This window comes from Oncorhynchus mykiss, chromosome 10 (genome assembly GCF_013265735.2).
Source record: "Oncorhynchus mykiss isolate Arlee chromosome 10, USDA_OmykA_1.1, whole genome shotgun sequence".
NCBI classification, from domain to species: domain Eukaryota; kingdom Metazoa; phylum Chordata; class Actinopteri; order Salmoniformes; family Salmonidae; genus Oncorhynchus; species Oncorhynchus mykiss.
In genome coordinates, this window is record NC_048574.1 from 70,237,510 (window position 1) to 70,260,157 (window position 22,648).

Below are 22,648 nucleotides of genomic sequence, written 5' to 3' on the forward strand. Positions count from 1 at the left end.
AGTCCATAGCATCAATGCCTTCCTCTTGCAGGAACTGCTGACACACTCCAGCCACATGAGGTCTAGCATGGTCTTGCATTAGGAGGAACCCAGGGCCAACCGCACCAGCATATGGTCTCACAAGGGGTCTGAGGATCTCATCTCGGTACCTAATGACAGTCAGGCTACCTCTGGCGAGCACATGGAGGGCTGTGCCGCCCACCAAAGAAATGCCACCCCACACCATGACTGACCCACCGCCAAACCGGTCATGCTGGAGGATGTTGCAGGCAGCAGAACGTTCTCCACGGCGTCTCCAGACTGTCACGTCTGTCACATGTGCTCAGTGTGAACCTGCTTTCATCTGTGAAGAGCACAGTGCGCCAGTAGCGAATTTGCCAATCTTGGTGTTCTCTGGCAAATGCCAAACGTCCTGCACGGTGTTGGGCTGTAAGCACAACCCCCACCTGTGGATGTCGGGCACTCATACCACCCTCATGGAGTCTGTTCCTGACCGTTTGAGCAGACACATGCACATTTGTGGCCTGCTGGAGGTCATTTTGCAGGGCTCTGGCAGTGCTCCTCCTTGCACAAAGGCGGAGGTAGCGGTCCTGCTGCTGGGTTGTTGCCCTCCTACGGCCTCCTCCACATCTCCTTATGTCCTGGTCTGTCTCCTGGTAGCGCCTCCATGCTCTGGACACTACGCTGACAGACACAGCAAACCTTCTTGCCACAGCTCGCATTGATGTGCCATCCTGGATGAGCTGCACTACCTGAGCCACTTGTGTGGGTTGTAGACTACGTCTCATGCTACCACTAGAGTGAAAGCACCGCCAGCATTCAAAAGTGACCAAAACATCAGCCAGGAAGCATAGGAACTGAGAAGTGGTCTGTGGTCACCACCTGCATAACCACTCCTTTATTGGGGGTGTCTTGCTAATTGCCTATAATTTCCACCTGTTGTCTATTCCATTTGCACAACAGCATGTGACATTTATTGTCAATCAGTGTTGCTTCCTAAGTGGACAGTTTGATTTCACAGAAGTGTGATTGACTTGGAGTTACATTGTGTTATTTAAGTGTTCCTTTTATTTTTTTGAGCAGTGTACTATAATACAATGAAAGAGAAGTGAGGGAACAATACTCAGTTCCTGTAGTGGTATGTTAGTAGGGCTAAGTACAGATCTTCACCACTGGAGGGCAATGAATCGCAAGCAGTAAGGAATGTGATTTCCTGTACTGGTGCAAGACTAGAATACTCCACTACATGTCAGCATTCTGTAAGATATGAAGACAGCTATAATGACCACGTCGACATACAAAGTAGCCAACAATTTCAATATTAAGTTATTTCACGCAAGAGTCGGCTAACGCTTTAAAAAAATGCTCTTACCTGCAAATGAGTGATATGCATTAGTATGTGATAACATAGTCGAATTTTGGAGTATTAGACAAACTCATATTTCAGTTTGAGGCAACTTGAGAAAAACGGAAAGTATAGTTCCTCAAGTCAACTGTACTAGCTGTCAAAATGATCACATGTGGACTTGGTCAACCATAATAACAGAATGCAGCATCAGTACCAAGGAAATGTACTTGCGCAGTTCTCCTAAACTTGCATCTTATAAGAGGGGTGTACCTCATCCACTTGAATTGTCTTGCATTGATTACATCTACAAATACAACCATGTGCACACCAGAAGCACAAATAACGTCACTTCAATTACTTTCTTCACGTAAAAAGACCAAGATACACATTGCAAAGACTATCATTTTTGTGTTTAGGATTTTAGCTCACCCTATTTTAGAGCTATTATGGTAAAATCCATTACCGTGTTGCGCGGGAGCAGGACAAGTTGTGTAGGCTGCTTAGCTAGCTACGAATATAGTACTACTTTGGTAAGCATTTTTCATTTTCTTCTAGGTAACACCATTCAGAATGTTTGTGAATATGATACTAACATACACATACTAGTATTCCTTTCTTAACGATATGTATTAGTTCGTTTTGAACTGAGGTCAAAGCTAGAAAGACAGCCCGCATGTTCATGTTGTCACCGGAAAATACTAGAATGTCGCGAAAAGGAAACATTGTATCTAAACACTAGGTAGCTAGATTTTGACAAGCACGAAAATGTATCTACATGTAAACATATGTAATGCCATGTTCATGGGTCGCGGGAGAATCGGTATTTGGAATGAAACTGGATTCGTCCACGTTTCTGTTTGTGTGCACGACCCGATGCGCTAATGCATGGGGGTAAGGGTTAGTGTCCTTGCTACATACCCACACTGTTATGCACGAATCATGCATTCTATAAGTCGTACACTTGTAGAATGGATTCGCAACTGAAACTCAATTCAGGTGTGCAATAGGTAGGTGCATGGTCCTGTAACATTTTCCCAATTGGCTTTTTCGTAGGACTTGATGCATTTCATCAAGCTGTTCTTTCTGTGTATGTAGGCTAAAGTTGCATTCTGTTTGCACTGTGTTCTACGTATTATTATTATTATATCAAATCACATCAAATGTGATTGGTCACATGTGTCAACAGAGTGCCGTACGTCGCAAGAAGAATGGCTCGGGATTACAAACCGGGTGACCTGATCTTTGCGAAGATGAAGGGCTACCCTCACTGGCCTGCCAGGGTAAGCCAATACACAATCACACAAGACAAGTTACTTCCATTTACCTTAACGACGTATGTAGAGCTGGGCGAGATCGACAAAAATCCATATCGCGATAAATTGTCTGAAATTATGCAATAACGATACATTTACAATTACACCACATTTTTTCATGTATTATTCTTTTAAACTACTACTAGTTTGCTGATTGTAGCCATCAATTGTCCCATTAACAATCACTCATATTAGCACAAATATTTCATTTCAAACTTCATATTTCTCTAGTATAGGCTACTTATCTTAATGAACGATATCAGCAAAATGCCTGTGATGGGTATGGTCTGTCGATTATTTTTGGTTTATCGTCCCAGCTCTAACGTATAGTCATTAGTCTTATTTCATGGTATTATAGAGTTGTTACTTCCATTCTAAACACTTAATGCACTTGTTACACAGTTAATTTGTCACATAGGGCATTTATTAAAGATGGATTTTTGGAATTGTCTGCCAATTACATGACATGTACACACTAGGCTAATCAATTCACTGCTCTTTCCCTTTCTACCAGATTAATGACTACTCTGATGGAGCTGTGAAGCCGGCCAACATGAAGTTTCCCATCTTTTTCTTTGGTACCCATGAAACGTAAGAAGTTATCTACAGTAGTTCCCTTTGTCTCACCCATACACTATACTACAATACACTACACCCTCTATCTGAACAATACACCAGTACTTGATATTGGCATTGTGTACAATATACAAACATCAGTTTGAGCACCAGAAAAGCATCTATGCATTGACTTTCCTCCTCTATTGCAGTGCATTCTTAGGCCCCAAAGATATATATCCCTACCTGCCCAATAAAGAGAAGTATGCCAAGCCTAACAAGAGAAAGGGTTTCAATGAAGGCCTGTGGGAGGTTGAGAACAACCCAAAGGTGGAGCTGAATGGAGAGAAGGTTTGTTTTATCTCCTCTCTTTTGTCATGTTGCTCTGGTTCATGTTCATTAGGGCACACAAACGGAAGACTTTATGCAACAGAAACTGAATGTGAGCGTTCAGCCTGGTCTCAGCCAAATGAAAAGTACTTTACGTATTTATAAGCACCTCTAAGACGTACTGTATGATGCCTGTTAATGGTCTAGTTACTTTAGACAGAAACAAAAGTGGGGAGGATGAGGGGCCTAATCCGCGACCGTCTACGTTGCACATTGAGAGTCGGGTCAGGGACAACTGTAGCATTTTAGCCCATCAAATCTTATTTTATTTGTCACGTACACAGTTTACAGCAGGTATAAACGGTGCAATGAAATACTTACGTGCTAGCTCCCCCAACAATCAGTACATTCATCCATTTACTTCCATTTAGTGCCAAATTAACATGACCCTGGAGTTCTCTATGTGGGGGGGGGGGGTGCCCTAATGGTTAAAGGGGCAATCTACTATTGCTACATCAATTTTGGGGCTGTTAAATTAATGATATATAGCCATTGATTCTTGAAGAATATAACTTATAAATGCCTCATGAGCTTAGTTCAAGTGTCATAGCCCATCAGAACCCAGAATATAAGCTTGTTTAACTCAACATTTAAAAAAAACAAAGTCAATGTAAACAAACACTGTATAGCTTCAAAATATGTGGTTAAATCTATAATTTGGACATCATGGATGGTCAGTCCTTGCATCCATAGTTCTGCCTATGAATGCAAGAGCAGTAATATTCTATTTCTCAAGGCCCATCCCTCAGCTGTTTACCAAAACAAGTGACCCCTTTTTGTTATTGTTTCAAATGTGGATTTCCCCTTTTAAGGTTGGGTTTTGGGGTGAAAGTAGTCTGTTCCTCGGTCTGTGATTTAGGAATGTTTTCTTCTTTCTAGTAACATGTTTGGTTTTCTTTCATTAGCAAATGATGCTGTCGGATAACGTAACGGAGAAGGACTCTGACAGTAACCCGGAAGGGGACGAGGAGGGAGGTTATGAGAAGAGGAAGAAACCCAAAGTAGGCTAACTACTCTACCATCTACCTTAATTCATAGGTCATTATTTTTATATGGACTTTACTGTGTTATTCACGTGAACACCATAGAATACTGACTAACCTCACTTTCTTGACAAGCACCACGCCTACGTAACATTAAATGCCGTGCGCTCTTGTACCAATGTGTCTGTCTGCTGTTGATGTTGTCTCCTTTTGCCAATGGTACCGTGCTTTGTGTCATAATACCCCAGGAGGCAAATCTTGAATTGGCAAATGTTATTTGTGGGGTATATTACTAGTACTTGACCAGAGTTGTTTGTCCAAGCTGAATCCCAATTACGTGTGGAATTGTCTGGGAGCGAAGGACTGAAGTCAAGGGAGAGACGGGGCCCAACTTCTCTCTCTGTCTAGCTGTCAATTGGCCCCACTAAATAACTAACCTAACCCCCCCATACCCTGGGCCCTGTGTGTTTTGATATGGTTACACAGGTGTCGGGGGCTGAGAGTGAGGCTGGACAGGAGGAGGATGATGAGGAGGATGGGGGCATGCAGGTCTCTGAACAGGGACAGCCCCAGGGCCAGGATGTACGTACTGTTGCATGATGGGATAGGTGACCCTTGCACCCCACTTAGGGAAAGCATGATGTGGCACCTGGTGACTTTCCTTTTATAGGTGGTGTTATTTTGTTCCTATTGCTAGGCAACCGTGTTACCATTGGCTTGCACGACTACCGTTGCAAAGCCTTAAGGTGATGGTTTGGTGCCGTATCCTCCCTCTGTTTCTTAGCTAGCCTGGTTTTTCTGTTGGTAACAATGGTATTTTGAGTGTTTTACAACTGTACCACTGAACTACAGGCGAGGATAGGGGTATGGAGGGTTATTTCCCTATAGTGAATGGTGAGAGGGCAGGGCAAAGAGAGAGGAGTTTTCAGTACCTGTGTTACAGCCTGTAAGTTTAATATACCATGGATATTGGTGTGATTGTGCCCTTAAAATAACCACTGTCATTCATTTTGAACAAACCTGGGCTCTCACTATGGGGGATGACGCAAATGTTGTGTTTAGTGAGAGTGGTCATTCACCATAAAAATGTAAATAAATGGGTAAATGTTTTTGTGAATTAGATGTGGTATGTTAAATGTCATTTGCATGACCTGAAAGCATGTTCCCTCCCTTTCCTTCCCACCTCCTAAAGGTTTGATGTACTAGACTGTTTTACTGACTCAGGCACTGAGGCCTGATTGTTGATCAGTGACACGTGTTGCTCCCTTACTCCTTGTGGTGTTTTTATCAAGCTTTTAATTGGTGGGCTGAACTACAGCAATTCTTATCAGTTAAAGCAACGTATTTATGTTTTATTTTTGCATGGCATTCTATGTCGCTCTGGAGAAAGGTAAGTTGCTCTCTTGCGCCAATGACTGATCCTTCATTTGATAGGAACTGTTCTGGGACTTGGAAACTAGACTCTTGCCTGCTGACTTGGTAGGTGTAATACCACAGTAATCCACTAGATGTGGCTGAAACACAACTTCCCCTTATTTTAATGCAAGGACAGTTGGGAGGGAATTATTACAATACAGATGCAGTCAAATATATTGGCACCCTTGCATGGTTTATATTGGCACCTTTGTATGATTGACTATTTATTCTAAAATAAGTTAAAATTGAAAAAGATGTTGGTGTTTACACGTGTATTTGTTTGATTTACAACTGTACATGACAAAAAATAAATACATGAAGATTTCTAACTTCAAAGTAAAATAATGGCTTGGATTAAATTGATCAAATTAATTTGTTTGGAGCCAATGATTCTTGTTTACTGTGTAATTTCTCACCTGTGATAAGTTTCATGTGCCTACAGGGTAAAAATAGCAATTTTATAGAAAAGCAGAACATTCTACTCCATTGCACTGCACTGCATTGTGAAGAGCAAAGTGTGCCAATCTATTTGACAGCATCTGTATGTCTGTTTTTTCTAGGACCCCACACCAAATGAATCTACAGACACTCCCAAACCCAAGAGAAGAAGGAAGAAAAAGGTATCCCATATCCTCATTTATAAACTGGGTGCCCTGAATGCTGATTGGCTGTCAGCCGTGGTATATCAGACCGTATACCACGGGTATGACAAAATATTTTATTTTTCCTGCTCTAATTATGTTGGTAACCAGTTTTTATAATAGCAATAAGGCACCTCTGGGGTTTGTGGTATATGGCCAATATATCACGGTTAAGGGCTGTGTCCAGGCACTCTGTGTTGCGTCGTGGATGAGAACAGCCCATAGCCGTGGTATATTGACCATATACCCCCCCCCCCCCCCCCCCCCCCCCGGGCATTATTGCTGAAGTATATCATGAATTCACCTAATCTAGACATAGTGCAACTTGTGAATTACTTTGAACCTAAACTCACTGTCTTGTGTCATTTGTCAGAGTGATGTAGAGGCCGACTCTGAGAAAGAGGACGCTGCCAACAGTCCCACATCCAGCCCTCAAGGTACAGTGTCTGTCAATGCAACCCTCTACCTTTCCCACTGTGTGCAAGACAGCAGACCTACCCCAGGCACTCTATTGTGTTGTCAAAGGGTAAAACAACAACCAAAGTAATGGAAAACAGCTTGCATAGCACTCCTCTGTATTGGGACAGTAGTGTCCCCCCTCATTATGATAGCTGATGACGACTCATAACTACAAACTCTATGACCTGTGTGTGTCCAGATGGAGAGGGCCCCACTCCTAAGCGGCGAGGCAGGAAGACCAAAGCTGAGAAGATGCTCCTACTCCAGCAGCAGGACCCCCAGGGCTCAGGCAGTGACCTGTACGGTTGTGATTATGGTTCATCTGTCTGTCTTACCTGCTGTTATCACCTGTAGAGGCCTCTTCAGCAGGCTTCTCCTTGTCCGACTCCTGCTTCTTATCATCAGGACTGGGGTCGCCATTCATATTGTTATCTAGAGCAAGAGACATACAGACAGACAAGAAACACACAGAAATACATACAATAAGAGCAAATGTGCATTTACAAGAACAATAAATGTGTATTTTAAGAATTTCAGTTCTATACAATTTCAGTTCTATGTATCTAATAGAATCTCTATATGAGACCCATCTGCTGATTTTAAAGGATCCACTAGTAATCCATCATTAATGGACTATTTAATTGTCAGAAAAACAACAGTGGCTCACCACTACTGTAGCTACCATTGAGCAACATTGCTTTGACTTTCCTGGGTAAAATAACTCCTAAAAGACGTTTCTCTCCATTCAGGGACACTGCTGAGTCGGAGAGAAAGAGAAAAAGGACGCCGGAAGACAAGTCCAAGAGAGGAGAGGAAGAGAAGAGGCTGGACGGGAGGAGAAAGAAGGAAGACAACAAAGGGAGAGAGTTGGAGGGGAAGAAGGACCCTGATGCTAAACGGAGGAGACAGACCAAAGAGGAGAGCTCCTCTGACTCAGAGAACCAGGAGGTGGGTGTTCCACAACCAGACAAGGGAAGTGTCCCAAATGGAACCCTAATGCCTATGTGGTACACTACTATTGACCAGGGCCCATAGGGAGTAGTGCACTAAACAGGTAATAGGGTGCCATTTGGGACTCGCAGAGGTGAACCACAACAAATCACCTCACCAACAGGGATTGGCAAAATTCCAAATGGCACCCTATTCCCTATGTGCCCTAAATAGGGATTAGGGTGCCTGGGGCTCTGGCCAAAAGTAGTGAACTAGTTATTCTAATTTAGTTACTGTTTCCACTATTACAGAGTGTGCCCTAAATAGCCTAGTGAAGCAGACAGTTACACAGTGAAACCATGTCATGACAAACGGTGCCAGCCAAGCATGTCTACATGTATGTACATCCAATCAGCATCTCTTTCTCCACCCCGTTAACCATTAGAAGAGCAAGGGGGTTGCGGGAGACCGCAAGCGGCAGCAGCCCACTCTGACCGAGACGGGGGACAAAGACGATCGTCAACGACGCAAACCAGACGAGCAGAAAGAGTAAGGCAACCATCCGTCTTATCTATCTCCCAACACTCACCTTTCTAGTTAGTACCCCACGGGGGCTCCACACCCCCCCATGGGGGTGTGGCCCACGGGGGCTCCACACCCCCCCCACGGGGGCTCCACATCCCCCCACGGGGGCTCCACACCCCCTCCCATGGGGGCTCCACACCCCCCCCCCACGGGGGCTCCACATCCCCCCACAGGGGCTCCACATCCCTGTTATGGGTGTAAGATGGCACAGTGATGACATCTCTTGGTAAATGTTCATTACTGCAACTCATGTGTTTTACCGGTGTGCTTGAGATACCCGGATGGATTGTGATGTACTGAACAAGACTGGTTACTCGCATCAATGCCTCTGTCTCATCATTTAACATTCAAACATGGAGTCGGATAACTAACCATGCTTTCTGCAAATTAGAGTCACCTGTTCTGGTTTACCAAACAAATGCTTATTTGAGTAATATTTCGCCGGAATTGGCCTTAGCCGGTTAGACATGGCAGCGAACATTCCCCCTCCCACCGTTATGAAGCTCAGTGGGGATTGGAGCACGAACTGGGATACGTTTAGAGGTGAATGGGAGGACTCTGCGCTAGCCACGGGACTTCTGGAAAAGGACGATGAGGTAGTGGCTGCCACTTTGAGGACTATAATGGGAACTGAATGCCGACACGTATACAAACACAACCTGAACCTAACAGCAGCTCAGCAAGGTAACGCTATAGCTATTCTTGATGCTCTTGAACATTACTTTAAGCCAGCAAAGAACGTCATCTACGAGCGTTATGTTTTCTGTTGTTGCAAAAAAGAGGACGGGGAGTCCATTGACAGCTTTGTCATTAGGTTAAGGGAAAAGGCAGCTACATGTGACTATGGTGCTTTAAGAGATGAACTGATCAGAGATGAGATTGTGCTTGGCATAACTGATGAGGGCACCCGCAGACGTTTGCTGAGAGAATGTGACCTGACGCTGTCCTTGGCAGTGGAGACATGCCGTGCAACAGAGCTTACTGATATACCGTTAATGTCCATGGGCTAGAAAGGCAACATACGGACAATGTCAATGCTACATTCAGGCAGCCAGTAAAGAAATTCCCCTTTGCCACAGCTAATACTACAGCCAACTCTGCAGTAGACAACCCCAATACATGCCGATATTGTGGCATTTGTCATGGACGAGGAAAAGAACACTGCCCAGCCTATGGAAAAATATGCAATTCCTGTGGTACAGCTAATCACTTCGCAAGGGTCTGCATGAAAAGCAAGAGAAAGGAGGGTAAAGTGCACTCCATGGAAACAAACACAGATGAAGGGAATGACAGCACAGAGGATGTACATGCTAGCGAGTGCATAGGGGCAGTGAGGGCAAAAGGACAAAGTGGTTTGTCACTCTGCTACTTAATAATGAACCACAGCAATGCCAGCTAGATTCAGGGGCCACATGCAACGTTATGAGCCTTAAAGACAAAAGGAGGCTCGCGCCCAGAGACAAACTCACACAGAGTAGCACCAAGCTGAAACTGTATTCAGGCCAGTTCATGACCTCTTTAGGCCTGTTTGTGACAGAGTGTGTTTTACGTGGCCAGAAACACACCCTAGAGTTTTAAATAGTTGAGGCTAGTCAACAGCCATTACTGTCAGGTTCTACATGCGAGCGCCTTGGGCTTATTAACTTCACCATCCCAGCTGATCTTAACATTATAGACAAAGTCCAGGCTGGGCCCCTGAGCAATGAGACACTCCTAAGCAAGTACCATGATGTCTTCAACGCACCGGTCGAGTCAGTTCCCGGGTTAGTCCACTTTGAGTTGGACGCAGCAATCCAGCCTGTCCAGTGTGCAATGTCCCAGTGGCCATGAAAGCAGCTACGAAGGCTCAGCTTGACAAATACGAAGCAGATGGCCACATCATATCCGTCACCGAGCCTACAGACTGGATAAGTAATATGGTTATCGTCTAGAAACCAGACAAGCTACGGATATGCATTGATCCTAAACACCTCAACCGGGCTCTGCGACGTTCACATTACATTATGCCCACGTTGGAGGATGGTCTTTACAAGCTCCCAAAGGCCAGAGTCTTCACGCTCGTGGATGCCAGAGATGCCTTCCTGCAGTGCAAGCTCGACGAGCCCAGCAGCTACATGACCACCTTTTGGACACCCTGGGGCAGGAAGAGGTGGTTGAAGTTTCCGTTTGGTGGCTCCAGAGGTGTATCAGCGGAATCAGCATGAGCTGTTGATGGGACTCAGTGGCGTGGAACCCATAGCAGATGACATCCTCGTAGTGGGCTGTTGGTGACAGTGATGAGAAGGCAGAATGTGACCATGATGCCAAGCTGCTGGCCCTGATGGTCAGATGCAGACAGGTCAAGCTAAGGCTAAGCATAAAAAAGCTTCAGTTTAAAGTGCCAGAGGTCTGCTTTCATGGGCACATCTTGTCCTCCACCGGATTGAAGGTGGATCTTGAAAAAGTGAAGGCCATCTGACGTGAAGGTGGTGCAGCGCTTCGTTGGATTCGTCACCTACCTGGCCAAGTTCTTACCGCGGCTCTCTGAAGTGTGTGAGCCACTAAGGAGGCTCATGGACAAGGACACCATCTGGCATTGGCTCCCAAAACATGACGCAGCGGTGAGGGAAATAAAACAACTGGTCACCCAGACACCTGTACTGCGATACTACAATGTGTCAACCTGTCACGATTCAGAGTGACTCAAGCCAGTATGGACTTGGCTGTTGCCTCATGCAGGAGGGCCAGCCTGTGGCATTCGCCTCTAGGGCACTCACCCCAACAGAGCAGAACTATGCCCAGATAGAGAAGGAGTGCCTCAGCATTGTGTTTGCATGCCAACGCTTCCACCACTACCTGTACGGGCGCGACAATATTACCGCAGAGACCGATCACAAGCCCCATATTGCTATATTCAGCAAGCCTCTTCTGAATGCCCCAAAACGACTGCAGAGCATGCTACTGGCCCTACAAAACTACAACCTCAAGGTGGTGTATAAGCCAGGGCCAGAGATGTATGTGAGTGACACGCTCAGCAGGGCTACTGCATCAGGCACTCACACACGCTCCATGCATGAACAACACGCAGTGTGCAGCTTACAAACAGAGCAAGTGGATGTTGAACACATCAACCAGGCTGACTACCTTAATGTTACGGACCAGCGCCTTATACAAATCAGACAGCACACAGACAGGGATGAGCAACTCCAGGCATTGAGGTCTGTGATTCTGATGGGCTGGCCCGACTGCAGGGAAGAAACTGCTTTAGGCGTCAGAGAATATTGGCCAGTCAAAGAGGAGCTCAGTGTTCAAAACTGAGTAATATTCAAGAGTCAGAGAGTCGTTATTCCCTGGTCTCTGCGCCCTGAGATGTTGGCTCACGTGCACTCAAGTCACATAGGAGGTGAGGCCTGTTACAGACAAGCACGTGACACACTGTATTGGCCAGGAATGCAGAGTGAAATCAAAGACTATGTCAGTAAATGCACAATCTGCAATGAATATGCCATTGAGCAACAGAGAGAGACGATGATGTCCCACGAGCTACCGATGCGCCCCTGGCAGATAGTAAGTCTAGATCTCTTCCAGCACAGTGGCAAAGACTTTCTGCTGGTAGTCGATCATTACTCAGACTTTTGGGAGATCGACCTCCTCCCCGACCTCTCAGCAGAGACAATGATCAAACGCTGCAAGGCTCAGTTTGCCCGCTATGGCCAGCCAGATTGCGAGAGGGCAAAGATGCCTGGAAAGCAATCCTGCAGTGGCGCAATACCCCAACAGAGGGCATGGATAGCAGCCCGGCCCAGCACCTCACGGCACGGCGCTTAAAAGCAGCTCTGCCAGTAGCCAGCACTCTCCTGGAGCCATGTGTGGTGACAGACGTGCTGGTGAAGCTACGTCACAGAAGACAGGTCTCCAAGTTCATCTACGACAAATCAGCAAAATACTTACCTGAGCTCAGGGTGGGTGAAACGGTGCGAATGAAGCCACTGCCAGGGGACCGGACAGGCCTCTGGAGACTCGGATCCTGTGTACAGAAAGTGGCACCACGCTCCTACTTAGTTGAAGTGAATGGATCACTGTACTGTCGTAACAGGGTTGACCTTCGGATTGCTGAGCCAGCACCTACTCAGAACCCTGATGGTCAAAGAGGTCGCATGACAAAAGACTGAACCCCAGCAAGTCACATGGGGCCTGAGGCACTGGGCGAAGAGCCAGGGGATCACAGGTCGGCCGCTCCCTCGCCCATCAATACTCCCGTTAGACAGTCAGGTGACACGCCTGTGCGGGGACGCGCAGTCCTCGCGGACAAGCCCCCTGTCTTTTCACGCTGCGGGTGTCTGTCCCAGCCACCAAAAAGACTTAATCTGTAGGTTTCCCATCAGACATTGTTGACAGAGATAAAAGTGAAGAGGATATCAAAATGTGTTGTTGTTACCTGAGAAGAAAAAAAAAAGCCAAGCTGTTCATGTTGGAAATTATGACGAGGTTTGTTCTGGTAGTGAATTGACAATGGGGGCTCCACATCCCATCCCCACGCGGGGGCTCCACATCCCATCCCCACGCGGGGGCTCCACACCCCCCCCCCACGCGGGGGCTCCACATCCCCCCCCCCCCCCCCCCCCCCACGCGGGGGCTCCACATCCCCCCCCCCCCACGGGGATATACATTTTCAATGGCTAGTGATTTTATTTTTTACTGCTCCATCTAAAAATGGCTCCCGACAGTCGGGTGTGTAGAAAGCCGTGTGTCAGAGGTCAATGTGACAAGATGACAGGGTCAGGGTTTATGTTGAATGGCAGCCGCAGCGGGAGGACAGGGGAGTGACATAATTGGATGTCAGACATGAGGCTCATTCCATGTGCACAGGTCACAAGGGCCCTGCTGGCGCTGGGCAGAAGTCTCCATAGAAACACTCCATAGGGGTCTGGATGGGGTGGGAATTGGGTTCCCTGTTCTGTACATCCATCTCAAATTATCTCCAGTTGATATGTTGATGAGGGAATTTCCAGTGGTGCTACTCTTAAAATGACTGGCAGTTCAGTTTGGTTGTGTGTGTGTACTTGTGAGGTTTTTGGTAAGTCATTTGCATGTTTATTTTTTCAATTTTTTTTATTTCACCTTTATTTTACCAGGTAGGCTAGATGAGAACAAGTTCTCATTTGCAACTGCGACCTGGCCAAGATAAAGCATAGCAGTGTGAACAGACAACACAGAGTTACACATGGAGTAAACAATTAACAAGTCAATAATACAGTAGAAAAAAGGAGAGTCTATATACATTGTGTGCAAAAGGCATGAGGAGGTAGGCGAATAATTACAATTTAGCAGATTAACACTGGAGTGATAAATGATCAGATGGTCATGTACAGGTAGAGATATTGGTGTGCAAAAGAGCATAAAATAAAATAAATAAAAACAGTATGGGGATGAGGTAGGTAAAAATGGTTGGGCTATTTACCGAACTTGTGAACTTCAAATTGAAATGGACACATGACCTGAGTTGATTTGGTGCGTTAATGGTCTTCTGTGTTTCAGGCAAAACAAAGATGATGGAAACAAAGTGGATGAAAGGAAAGGAGACAAGAAGAAAGGTGACTACTTGGTGCTACTTGTCCTCTGTCAAGATGGATCAACTCTGGCTTTCATGAACAAGTCATGACCGATGTCGGTTTTTGTTTCCTTCATGGCAGAGATATCGATAGAATCGAGGCTGCAGAGGTTGCATGGAGAAATCAAAATCTCCCTCAAGATTGACAACCCAGTAAGTTGCCCTAAAAGACTGCCCTAAATCTAGACCTTGCCTTCTACAGAGCCCTTACCCAAGAGACAATCAATTATTTACTTCACCAGGGTCATTTTACACACTCACTTTTTGCAGAAGAAGCAGCTTTCAAATCATTCTAGGTTTTAGTTGGGAGACAGTTTAATGGATCCTCCTAGCCATTGGGTGGTTTTGGCTTTGTTTGACATTTGTGGCTGTCACACTGAAGCCAGAGTCTAGTTGAACCTTATCTTGACCTGTGATGGATTCAGGTCTTCAGAGCAGACAAGTTGACTGAGTAAAGCATCAGTTTTTTGTCTGGGTTTACATGAGGCTGAAAGAAAAAGAAGCTGCTCTTTTTGGTTAGACCGAGGGTGAAGTTATTATGCAATGGTATAAGTACATTTCAAGTTGAACGTTTTGTGTGTCCGTCTATTGTAACGGATGGCTCTTCTGCTACTCTTAACCTTCAACCCCACCCAAACAACACCAACCATATGGGAGGGGAAACATCTAATCCCATTTTGTATTGGTCACATGCGCCGAATACAACAGTGAAATGCTTACGAGCAAATTCCCAACACTGCAGAGTTAAAAAGTTAGACCAATATTTGCAAAATAAAATGGTAACACAAAACAAATAAGGAGTTTATATACAAGGAGTACCCGTGTGGACAAGGGGAACACTAGTTGTCATTGAGTTCACTTGACCTCTTGACACCTTCCTGACTGTTACCAGATGTATTTCTGGGTGACATATAATATGCCATTTAGCAGATGCTTTTATCCTGGGTGACTTAGTCATGTCCATTATGCCCAGTCAACACATACCTTCTCAAATGGGCAAAACGGCTATATTAGTGACAAAACCAGCAGCTATAAAACCAGCAGCTGTATCAGTGACAAAACCAGCAGCTGTATCGGTGACAAAACCAGCAGCTGTATCGGTGACAAAACCAGCAGCTGTATCGGTGACAAAACCAGCAGCTGTATCGGTGACAAAACCAGCAGCTGTATCGGTGACAAAACCAGCAGCTGTATCGGTGACAAAACCAGCAGCTGTATCGGTGACAAAACCAGCAGCTGTATTAGTGACAAAACCAGCAGCTGTATTAGTGACAAAACCAGCAGCTGTATTAGTGACAAAACCAGCAGCTGTATTGGTGACAAAACCAGCAGCTGTATCGGTGACAAAACCAGCAGCTGTATCGGTGACAAAACCAGCAGCTGTATCGGTGACAAAACCAGCAGCTGTATTGGTGACAAAACCAGCAGCTGTATTGGTGACAATACCAGCAAAAGTTATGGCCAATTTCAGTTAACTTACTGAATTGAAATGGAATTGACCCCCAGCCTTGCACTATACTGTTATTATTGTTTGGGGGGGTAAGACCTTTTGTATTTTTGTCTAATAGGCTGTTACTCACCTGGTCGAAGAAGATAAATAGTTTTGTCTCGTGTGTGTTTGTGTGTAGGATGTGAAGAAGTGTCTGGTGGCGTTGGATGAGCTGGGCATGCTGCAGGTCACCACCCAGCACCTGCAGAAACACTCAGAGCTCATTGCAACACTCAAAAAGGTAACGTCTCTGTCAGAGCTGCCCCCCTACATACACACACACACACAAACACGTAGTTCTCAATGCCTTTTGTTTCACAAAAGAGCTTCCCCTACATCCTTCTGCTTAGGTCATAGACTCACACCTGCTGCCAGTTGGCCCTCTCCTTCTGCTTAGGTCATAGACTCACACCTGCTGCCACTTGGCCCTCTCCTTCTGCTTAGGTCATAGACTCACACCTGCTGCCACTTGGCCCTCTCCTTCTGCTTAGGTCATCACATTATAAGAGTACATAAGAACATCTGCTAATTGTATGCAACTGTGGGTGCATGTTTATATGTTCATGCATACTTTATACCCCATGTACATGCTGCTCTTTGTTGCCAGATCTGGGGATTTAATAAGTGAAATGCTATTGATATTCTAATAATAATAAATGTCCTTTAGCAGACTCTTTTACCCAAAGCAACTTATTCATTTGTGCATACATTTTACATACGGGTTGGTCCCGGGAATCAAACCCACTATCCTGGCGTTACAAGCGCTATGCTCTACCAACCTGAGCTACAGAGGACCAGCTATATCTCCTGTATTTACTGTCTGTTCTCCATGGGTGAGCAGATCCGGAGGTTCAAGGCCAGCCAGGACATCATGGACAAGTCCACCATGCTGTACAACAAGTTTAAGAGCATGTTCCTGCTGGGGGAGGGGGACCAGCTGCTCAGCCAGGTGCTCAACAAGTCCATAGCAGAGCAGAAGCAGCAGGAGGAGGCCAGGAAGGGAGCCCAGAAGAAGGCTGAGCGGGCCAGGGAGAACAACACAGGTACTGTGAGGAGTGAGGGACTGGGGCTCTGTTCCTATATACACACTGGCAAGCTGCACACTAGTGAACTTAGTAAAGCCAAGAGTGGTGATTTGAAGAAGGCTGAGCAAGTCAGGGAGAACAACTCAACAATGGGAGTGTGGGAGTGGGACTGGGGTCTTGTGGAGTGGGAGATAAGTGATACATGTAAGGGAGGTGGTTTGGTGACACACTACTGACTGTATGTCTGGACCTAAACCCAAGGCTTTAGCTAAGTGGGCTAATGTAATTTGGAGTTGTGTGGTTGATACCTGATCACTCAACAATAGCTGGGTTTAGAAGTTGTCCAAAAGTACTTGTCTCAGATCAGATTAGCCTACAGAATCCTTCAGAAAGATGAAGAAATATTACCCAGTATCTGTGGTTAGGGTCAATGCCCTACATATTCCTCCTTGGGAATCTGATATAAATCCTAGATGTGATGAGCGTCAACTCATCAAACATTACAGATTCAGAAGGATGTGTGTCTTCCTCAGTGTTCTGCAATGCTCATTGTGTGGCCTGTGACATATCCTGTGAATTTCTGTCCAAAAGACTAATTGTTTGGGAGAAACTCCTCACCAGCCGGTATAGAGAAAGGCCAAACCGACTCTGAGACTTAACAGATCTGTGCCCTTTTGTTTAGAATGTGTTTTAGTAATTACAGTTTTTACATAAACAATTACTGTGGGAACATATTGTGATGAAAGATAAACACTCACTTAGTATATGTAGTTACGTATCTGCTGTAATATGCACACACAAATCAGATTTTTTGCATAAGTCAGGCAGTGTTAACATTAGGAGAATTATCTCAAATTCTAGTTATGCCCACATATCGTATTATGATTTTACACTGTATTTAATCAGTTATGGTGGGCTGGATCCAAACTGGAAATACGCGCAACTTTTGCATAAATCGTCATGTTGTCAATGGGAGATTCATTGGAATGAAAATTGGCGTGAGCATTGTGCATTCATCCCTGTATGAAAAGAGTGTTGTCTACTGATCATATAGGCCTTGGTGTTCTGGCCACGTCATTGGCCACCCTTTATGACCGGTTAGGCCACTCGTGTAGACTAAAGCCCTGTTCACACTGCAGGCCTTAATGCACAAATCGGTTTTGGAATACTGACTGTCCAAATGGCAAGTTACATGTGACCAAATTTGGATTTGTGTATGTTCAGACAAGTCATTTTCTGACTTGGCTACGCTAGTTGTCATAGTAACGGCGGGTGGTGTTGATTGGTGGTGGTGCTCGTGACTTCCTAGCACTCCATTTATTTTACCTTTTATTTAACTAGGCAAGTCAGTTAAGAAAAAAAATCTTATTTTCAATGACGGCCTAGGAACAGTGGGTTAACTGCCTTGTTCAGGGGTAGAACGACTTGTCAGCTCAGGGGCTACGCTGCCGCCCCAAGTGTAGCAAGCTAAGGTGACAACAATGCCTGCCATGGACATTTCCCAGTTGCTTTCAATGTTCAAAATCAGTTTTAGGGTCATGAAATCTGGTCAGCAGGTTATTGTCATGCAAAGACTGCCGGTCTCACGGTAAATGACCGTTAATTAACAAACATCTCCATGCCTCCTCGCATACAAGCCGCTGATTCACCCCTTTGGAACATCTACATTTAAAATAAAGTCTAAATCAATTTAATGTACACCATCGCAATAAGTCCATGTATTTTAGTCAGGTCTAAAGAAACATTATGATATGAAGAAAAGGTATTTCAGAAGAACAGAACATGAGTCAGGTTACTGTAGGCCTATCTGGCTATGCTCCATGCCATGGGCTTGTTCATCTAGCTGATAATATAGAAGTCCCATCACATTATTTCATGTTCTATGATTTTACAGTAAGAAGAATATAATTGAGCTTATCTGCATCAAATAGAAAGGATATTTTTCCCATTACGGAGCGAGTGCACATATGAAATATGTATGTTGAGCATAAAAGTGACCATTTGAAACTAGTCTTATATGCTAGATTTAGAGTTATTTGGGAACTTTAGTTGTGAATGATGCAAACATTAGAATGTCTTAGAAATCAGAACGTATATGGTCTGCATGATCCAACTGACTATAAGCTGTTGATGATTTGAAAAAGTATTTTAAAAAAGCTTGCATTCTGTTCCTTGCCTCAGGCTGCACAGCTGTTCTCTCATCAACTGATCACATTTTCAACCATCAAACTATTCTCAATTTAGTCTGGTCTTTACCAAAAATGTAACATTTGTTTCGATTTAGAATGGCCCATTTATCAAATGGGCAGGAACAGGGGCAGGGGGGAAAAAGATGTAATCTGTCTGCACTCAAATAGTGAGTGGAGGCCGCGCTTTCCCACCAACCCGTTTTGTAAGCTACTTGGGGTTTATAGTCAGCATGTGCTTAATATGAGCAGCTGAGAAATAAATATAAGAATATTGATTTCACTCCAAGCATGTCACCCAATTAATTATGAACATTCCCTATTACAAGGCTATTCAAAATGAAATCAAATTGACTAATTGCAGGCTAACTGTGAGCCGACCTGCATAATCAGTGAACCAACAGCATGGCCTAGGCCTGTACGTTCTCTCCCAGACTCATGGTATACATTTTGGAGCGGAGCAGAAGGTCCAGTCCATCCATTATGCATAATAATACAGTCCACACTGAAAAGCAATTACTATCATTTGTATAGAGTAGACCAATTATGTACCAAATACATCTTAAATCAGTTTTGTTTTTCTACCATGTGTAATATGCAGTAGGCGTATGTATTTTATAACATCTTAATTCCATTTTCTTTTTGGGGGATCTGGGCTCATGCATCAGCTCCAATATGCTTATGGGAGTTTTGAATGAAGCATCCCCTTAGAAAGAGCTGTTCAACTATGTTTTACTCTGTTCAAATGAATCATCACCGTGAGGTGCGTTTTAAAAGTAAGATAGGGCTACTGTTTTGACAAGTGCTTGATGTGATTTTCAATTGTATTTGCATTGACATCAGAGTGGTTAGCGGGACAATAGAGCCCTGAGTAGCAGGCCATTAGGATCTGATGGTAGTTAGCAAGTTGGGTACTACCAAAGAATGTCCAGAGTGCATAAAAGGAGATTACCATGAACGGTTACGTGGAATCTTACTGCGGTCATGACTCGTGACTGGCGGTAATATGAGTGACCCCTGGTAAAAACACCCTTTTTAAAGTTTCAAAGTATATGATCCAACTTTGAAAAGGAGCCCTTTTTGGCTAGCCACAGCAGTCAACTAGCTAGCTGTTTAGCTCTCTAGCATTCACTAATTTGTTTGTAAACAATTAACAAAATAGTTAGCTACCACTTGTTCTTGTCAAAACTGTCAAGAGAATCAGCAAGCAACAAGATATGCCTAAAAACAGTCTTAAAGAAAACACTTGAGAGAAAATACATCCGATTTGAATCTTGATTTCAAACCACATACAAAGGTGATTTGAAATGTGACTTGAAATATCAGATTCATGTGATTTTATTTTTTTTGGTTGTTCAGACTGCAGGAAAAATACCAGATTATAATCAGGTATGCAAAAAAAGTTGGATTTGAGTAATTTCAAACTGCCAATGTGAACAAGGCTTAAGAGTAAAATGCCCCAGCAGCCTTACCACCATAGAATTCAATTTCTGTGATCCTATAACTCTTCAGACTATGACCGGTCTGTAGGCATTATGCCCTTTTTTACGATGGGCTCTGTAAGTATTAACATGATCAGGAGGGTTGTGTTCTAGTCGGGACCACATCCGTACCACTTAGCCATACCTCAGATAAGTATCTCTATGAAACAGGCATTTCCAATGGATAGAAAATCAGATTAGTCTCCGCCTGGCCCAGATATAGGCATGAGCGTATCACATGTCATCCCCCTCCTAACTCCTACAGGAGATTTCAGATTTGGGGTCGTAAAAGGAGAGCTGGGAAAAAAATGTATGTCTGGGCAAGAAGATGGTTGTCTGTTTGGATTATTAATGCAGGCTGAAAGTGTGTGTGTGTCTGCGTCTGTTCCTGACGTGTGTGTGTGTGACGCTTGCTCTAGATAACAATATGAATGGCGACTCCAGTCCTGATGATAAGAAGCAGGAGTCGGACAAGGAGAAGCCTGCTGAAGAGGCCTCTACAGGTGATAACAGCAGGTAAGACAGACAGATGGACTGTTGGACGGACAGACCGACAGGGGCCAATAGGTTCTGGGTGTTTGGAGGTCTGTGCTTGCTCACAAGACCAATCCTGCATGTTCCTTAGGCCGTTGGCGAATGTCACTCGAATCTCACTCTGTTCACTGCTCTTTGGGCCTGAGTAGGTTTCATGAACAAGAATCCTAAACCAAGCAAATTTTCAAAGTATCCGTATTTTGTCAATTTGCGTTTGTATAACTTCTATACACTTTCTTAACAGCGCTGTGCTAGTTGCCGTCCCATTTTCTAATCCCTTTGCCGGCAGTGTAGTGAAGGCCCAAGAGGAAACCAACTGATGAAGAACCATCTGACTGACTAAACGGAAGGGGATGTTGGTGCTGCTGACCTTCTCCTGAGTCCTGACTGATCTGTGCTGATCCCACCTGCACACACTAGTCCAAACACCACCAATAAGAGGTCCTGTTGCTTTGACATCATGTCGTACAAATCCAGGCTCTTCTCTGGTCTGAACACCCACGTCTTAAACCCTACAGAGCAGTGTCTTCCAAAGTCCTATTTTAGATTTCATTTTTTATGATGAATGCATCCACTGTGGCTGTTTTTTAAACTGATGGTAGTAAAAAGTGGTTCCACAAGGAAAATATGTTTAATTTAACTAGGCAAGTCAGTTAAGAACAAATTCTTATTTTCAATGACGGCCTAGCAACAGTGGGTTGCCTGTTCAGGGGGTTTGAACTTGCAACCTTCCGGTTACTAGTCCAACGCTCTAACCACTAGGCTACCCTGCCGCCCCAATACTACTTGGGGCGACCTTACTTTGTTTGAACTATTCTGCTATGTGGTGAAAAATGTACAGTATCATGTTTGAGAATGTCATGGCAAAAATGTAGTGGGTCAAGGAAGCTTTATAGTCTGTTTTAAAATCACTTAACGTTTGACATCGCAAGATCTTGCAGTTCAACTCAATTATACAAGATAGATAAAATATACGGTAGTTACTGGTAGGAGTCTTTGTATTACTAGTTAGTTTAGTAAAATGTACTTAATACTGACCAATATTACTCCGAGTAGGTGCACATTTTGTTCTTGCACAGAAAGGAAATACTACTTGTGCCAAAGGTTTTTTTTCCTTCCACTCGCACACCCAAGTTTAAATGTCTGTCTGTTGTAAGTCCTCCAATTTGCTGACATTGATGTAAATAAGAGTATTTTTGTGCCTGTCTGAAAGCCTGTTTAGCCTCCTTTGTAATAAAGCATTGGGTCGGTAACTACATAAATTGATATTCAGTTATTTTGTTTATTGAAACATGAGTACTCATGTTAGATGTGGTTAAATATTGGCACCCTTGCATGATTCACTTCAAAATACATTTAAATTAATAACTTGTTTACACTTCACAGGACCAAATCAAAATTAATATTTTTCACTTAAGTCAAATGGCCTAGACTAGCTTATTCAAAATTCATTCATTTGGAGGCAATGAGTCTCATTAAGTCATTTGTCACCTGTAGTAAGTTGCAGGTGCCTACAGGGTAAGAGAAAGCAGAACATTCTGCTCTACTGCAAAGTACAAGTGGCGCCAATATAATTGACCTCATCTGTACGCATTCAAATAAATTGCTTCTATCAATAGTACTGTGTCAAGTCAACAGGTCACACGGAAAACTATTAGCCTCAGATCTGAGCTTTCCGGTCTAAAATGGCCATCAGTAGCTTAACAGATCGGTTAAGATTATT

General features: G+C 44.2%; 1 protein-coding gene across 6 annotated transcripts; it reads left to right on the forward strand.

The window, feature by feature from the left end:
* The first annotated feature begins 1,723 nt into the window (after positions 1–1,723).
* psip1a (PC4 and SFRS1 interacting protein 1a) lies at positions 1,724–22,183 on the forward strand. Of its 6 annotated transcripts, none has more exons than XM_036933769.1 (18): positions 1,724–1,878; positions 2,535–2,628; positions 3,176–3,252; positions 3,429–3,567; positions 4,512–4,607; positions 5,076–5,171; positions 6,024–6,068; positions 6,566–6,625; positions 7,020–7,083; positions 7,305–7,404; positions 7,855–8,053; positions 8,481–8,584; positions 14,138–14,193; positions 14,293–14,363; positions 15,839–15,940; positions 16,541–16,742; positions 20,811–20,907; positions 21,170–22,183. In XM_036933769.1, the coding sequence occupies exons 2-18, from the start codon at positions 2,557–2,559 to the stop codon at positions 21,243–21,245; spliced, it is 1,656 nt and encodes a 551-aa protein (XP_036789664.1). In that variant the 5' UTR covers positions 1,724–1,878; positions 2,535–2,556; the 3' UTR covers positions 21,246–22,183. The 6 variants fall into 6 exon arrangements, with proteins under 6 accessions (XP_036789664.1, XP_036789666.1, XP_036789665.1 ...); XM_036933771.1 differs by having other exon boundaries at positions 21,215–22,181; XM_036933770.1 differs by having other exon boundaries at positions 21,220–22,181.
* The last annotated feature ends 465 nt before the right edge of the window (positions 22,184–22,648 follow it).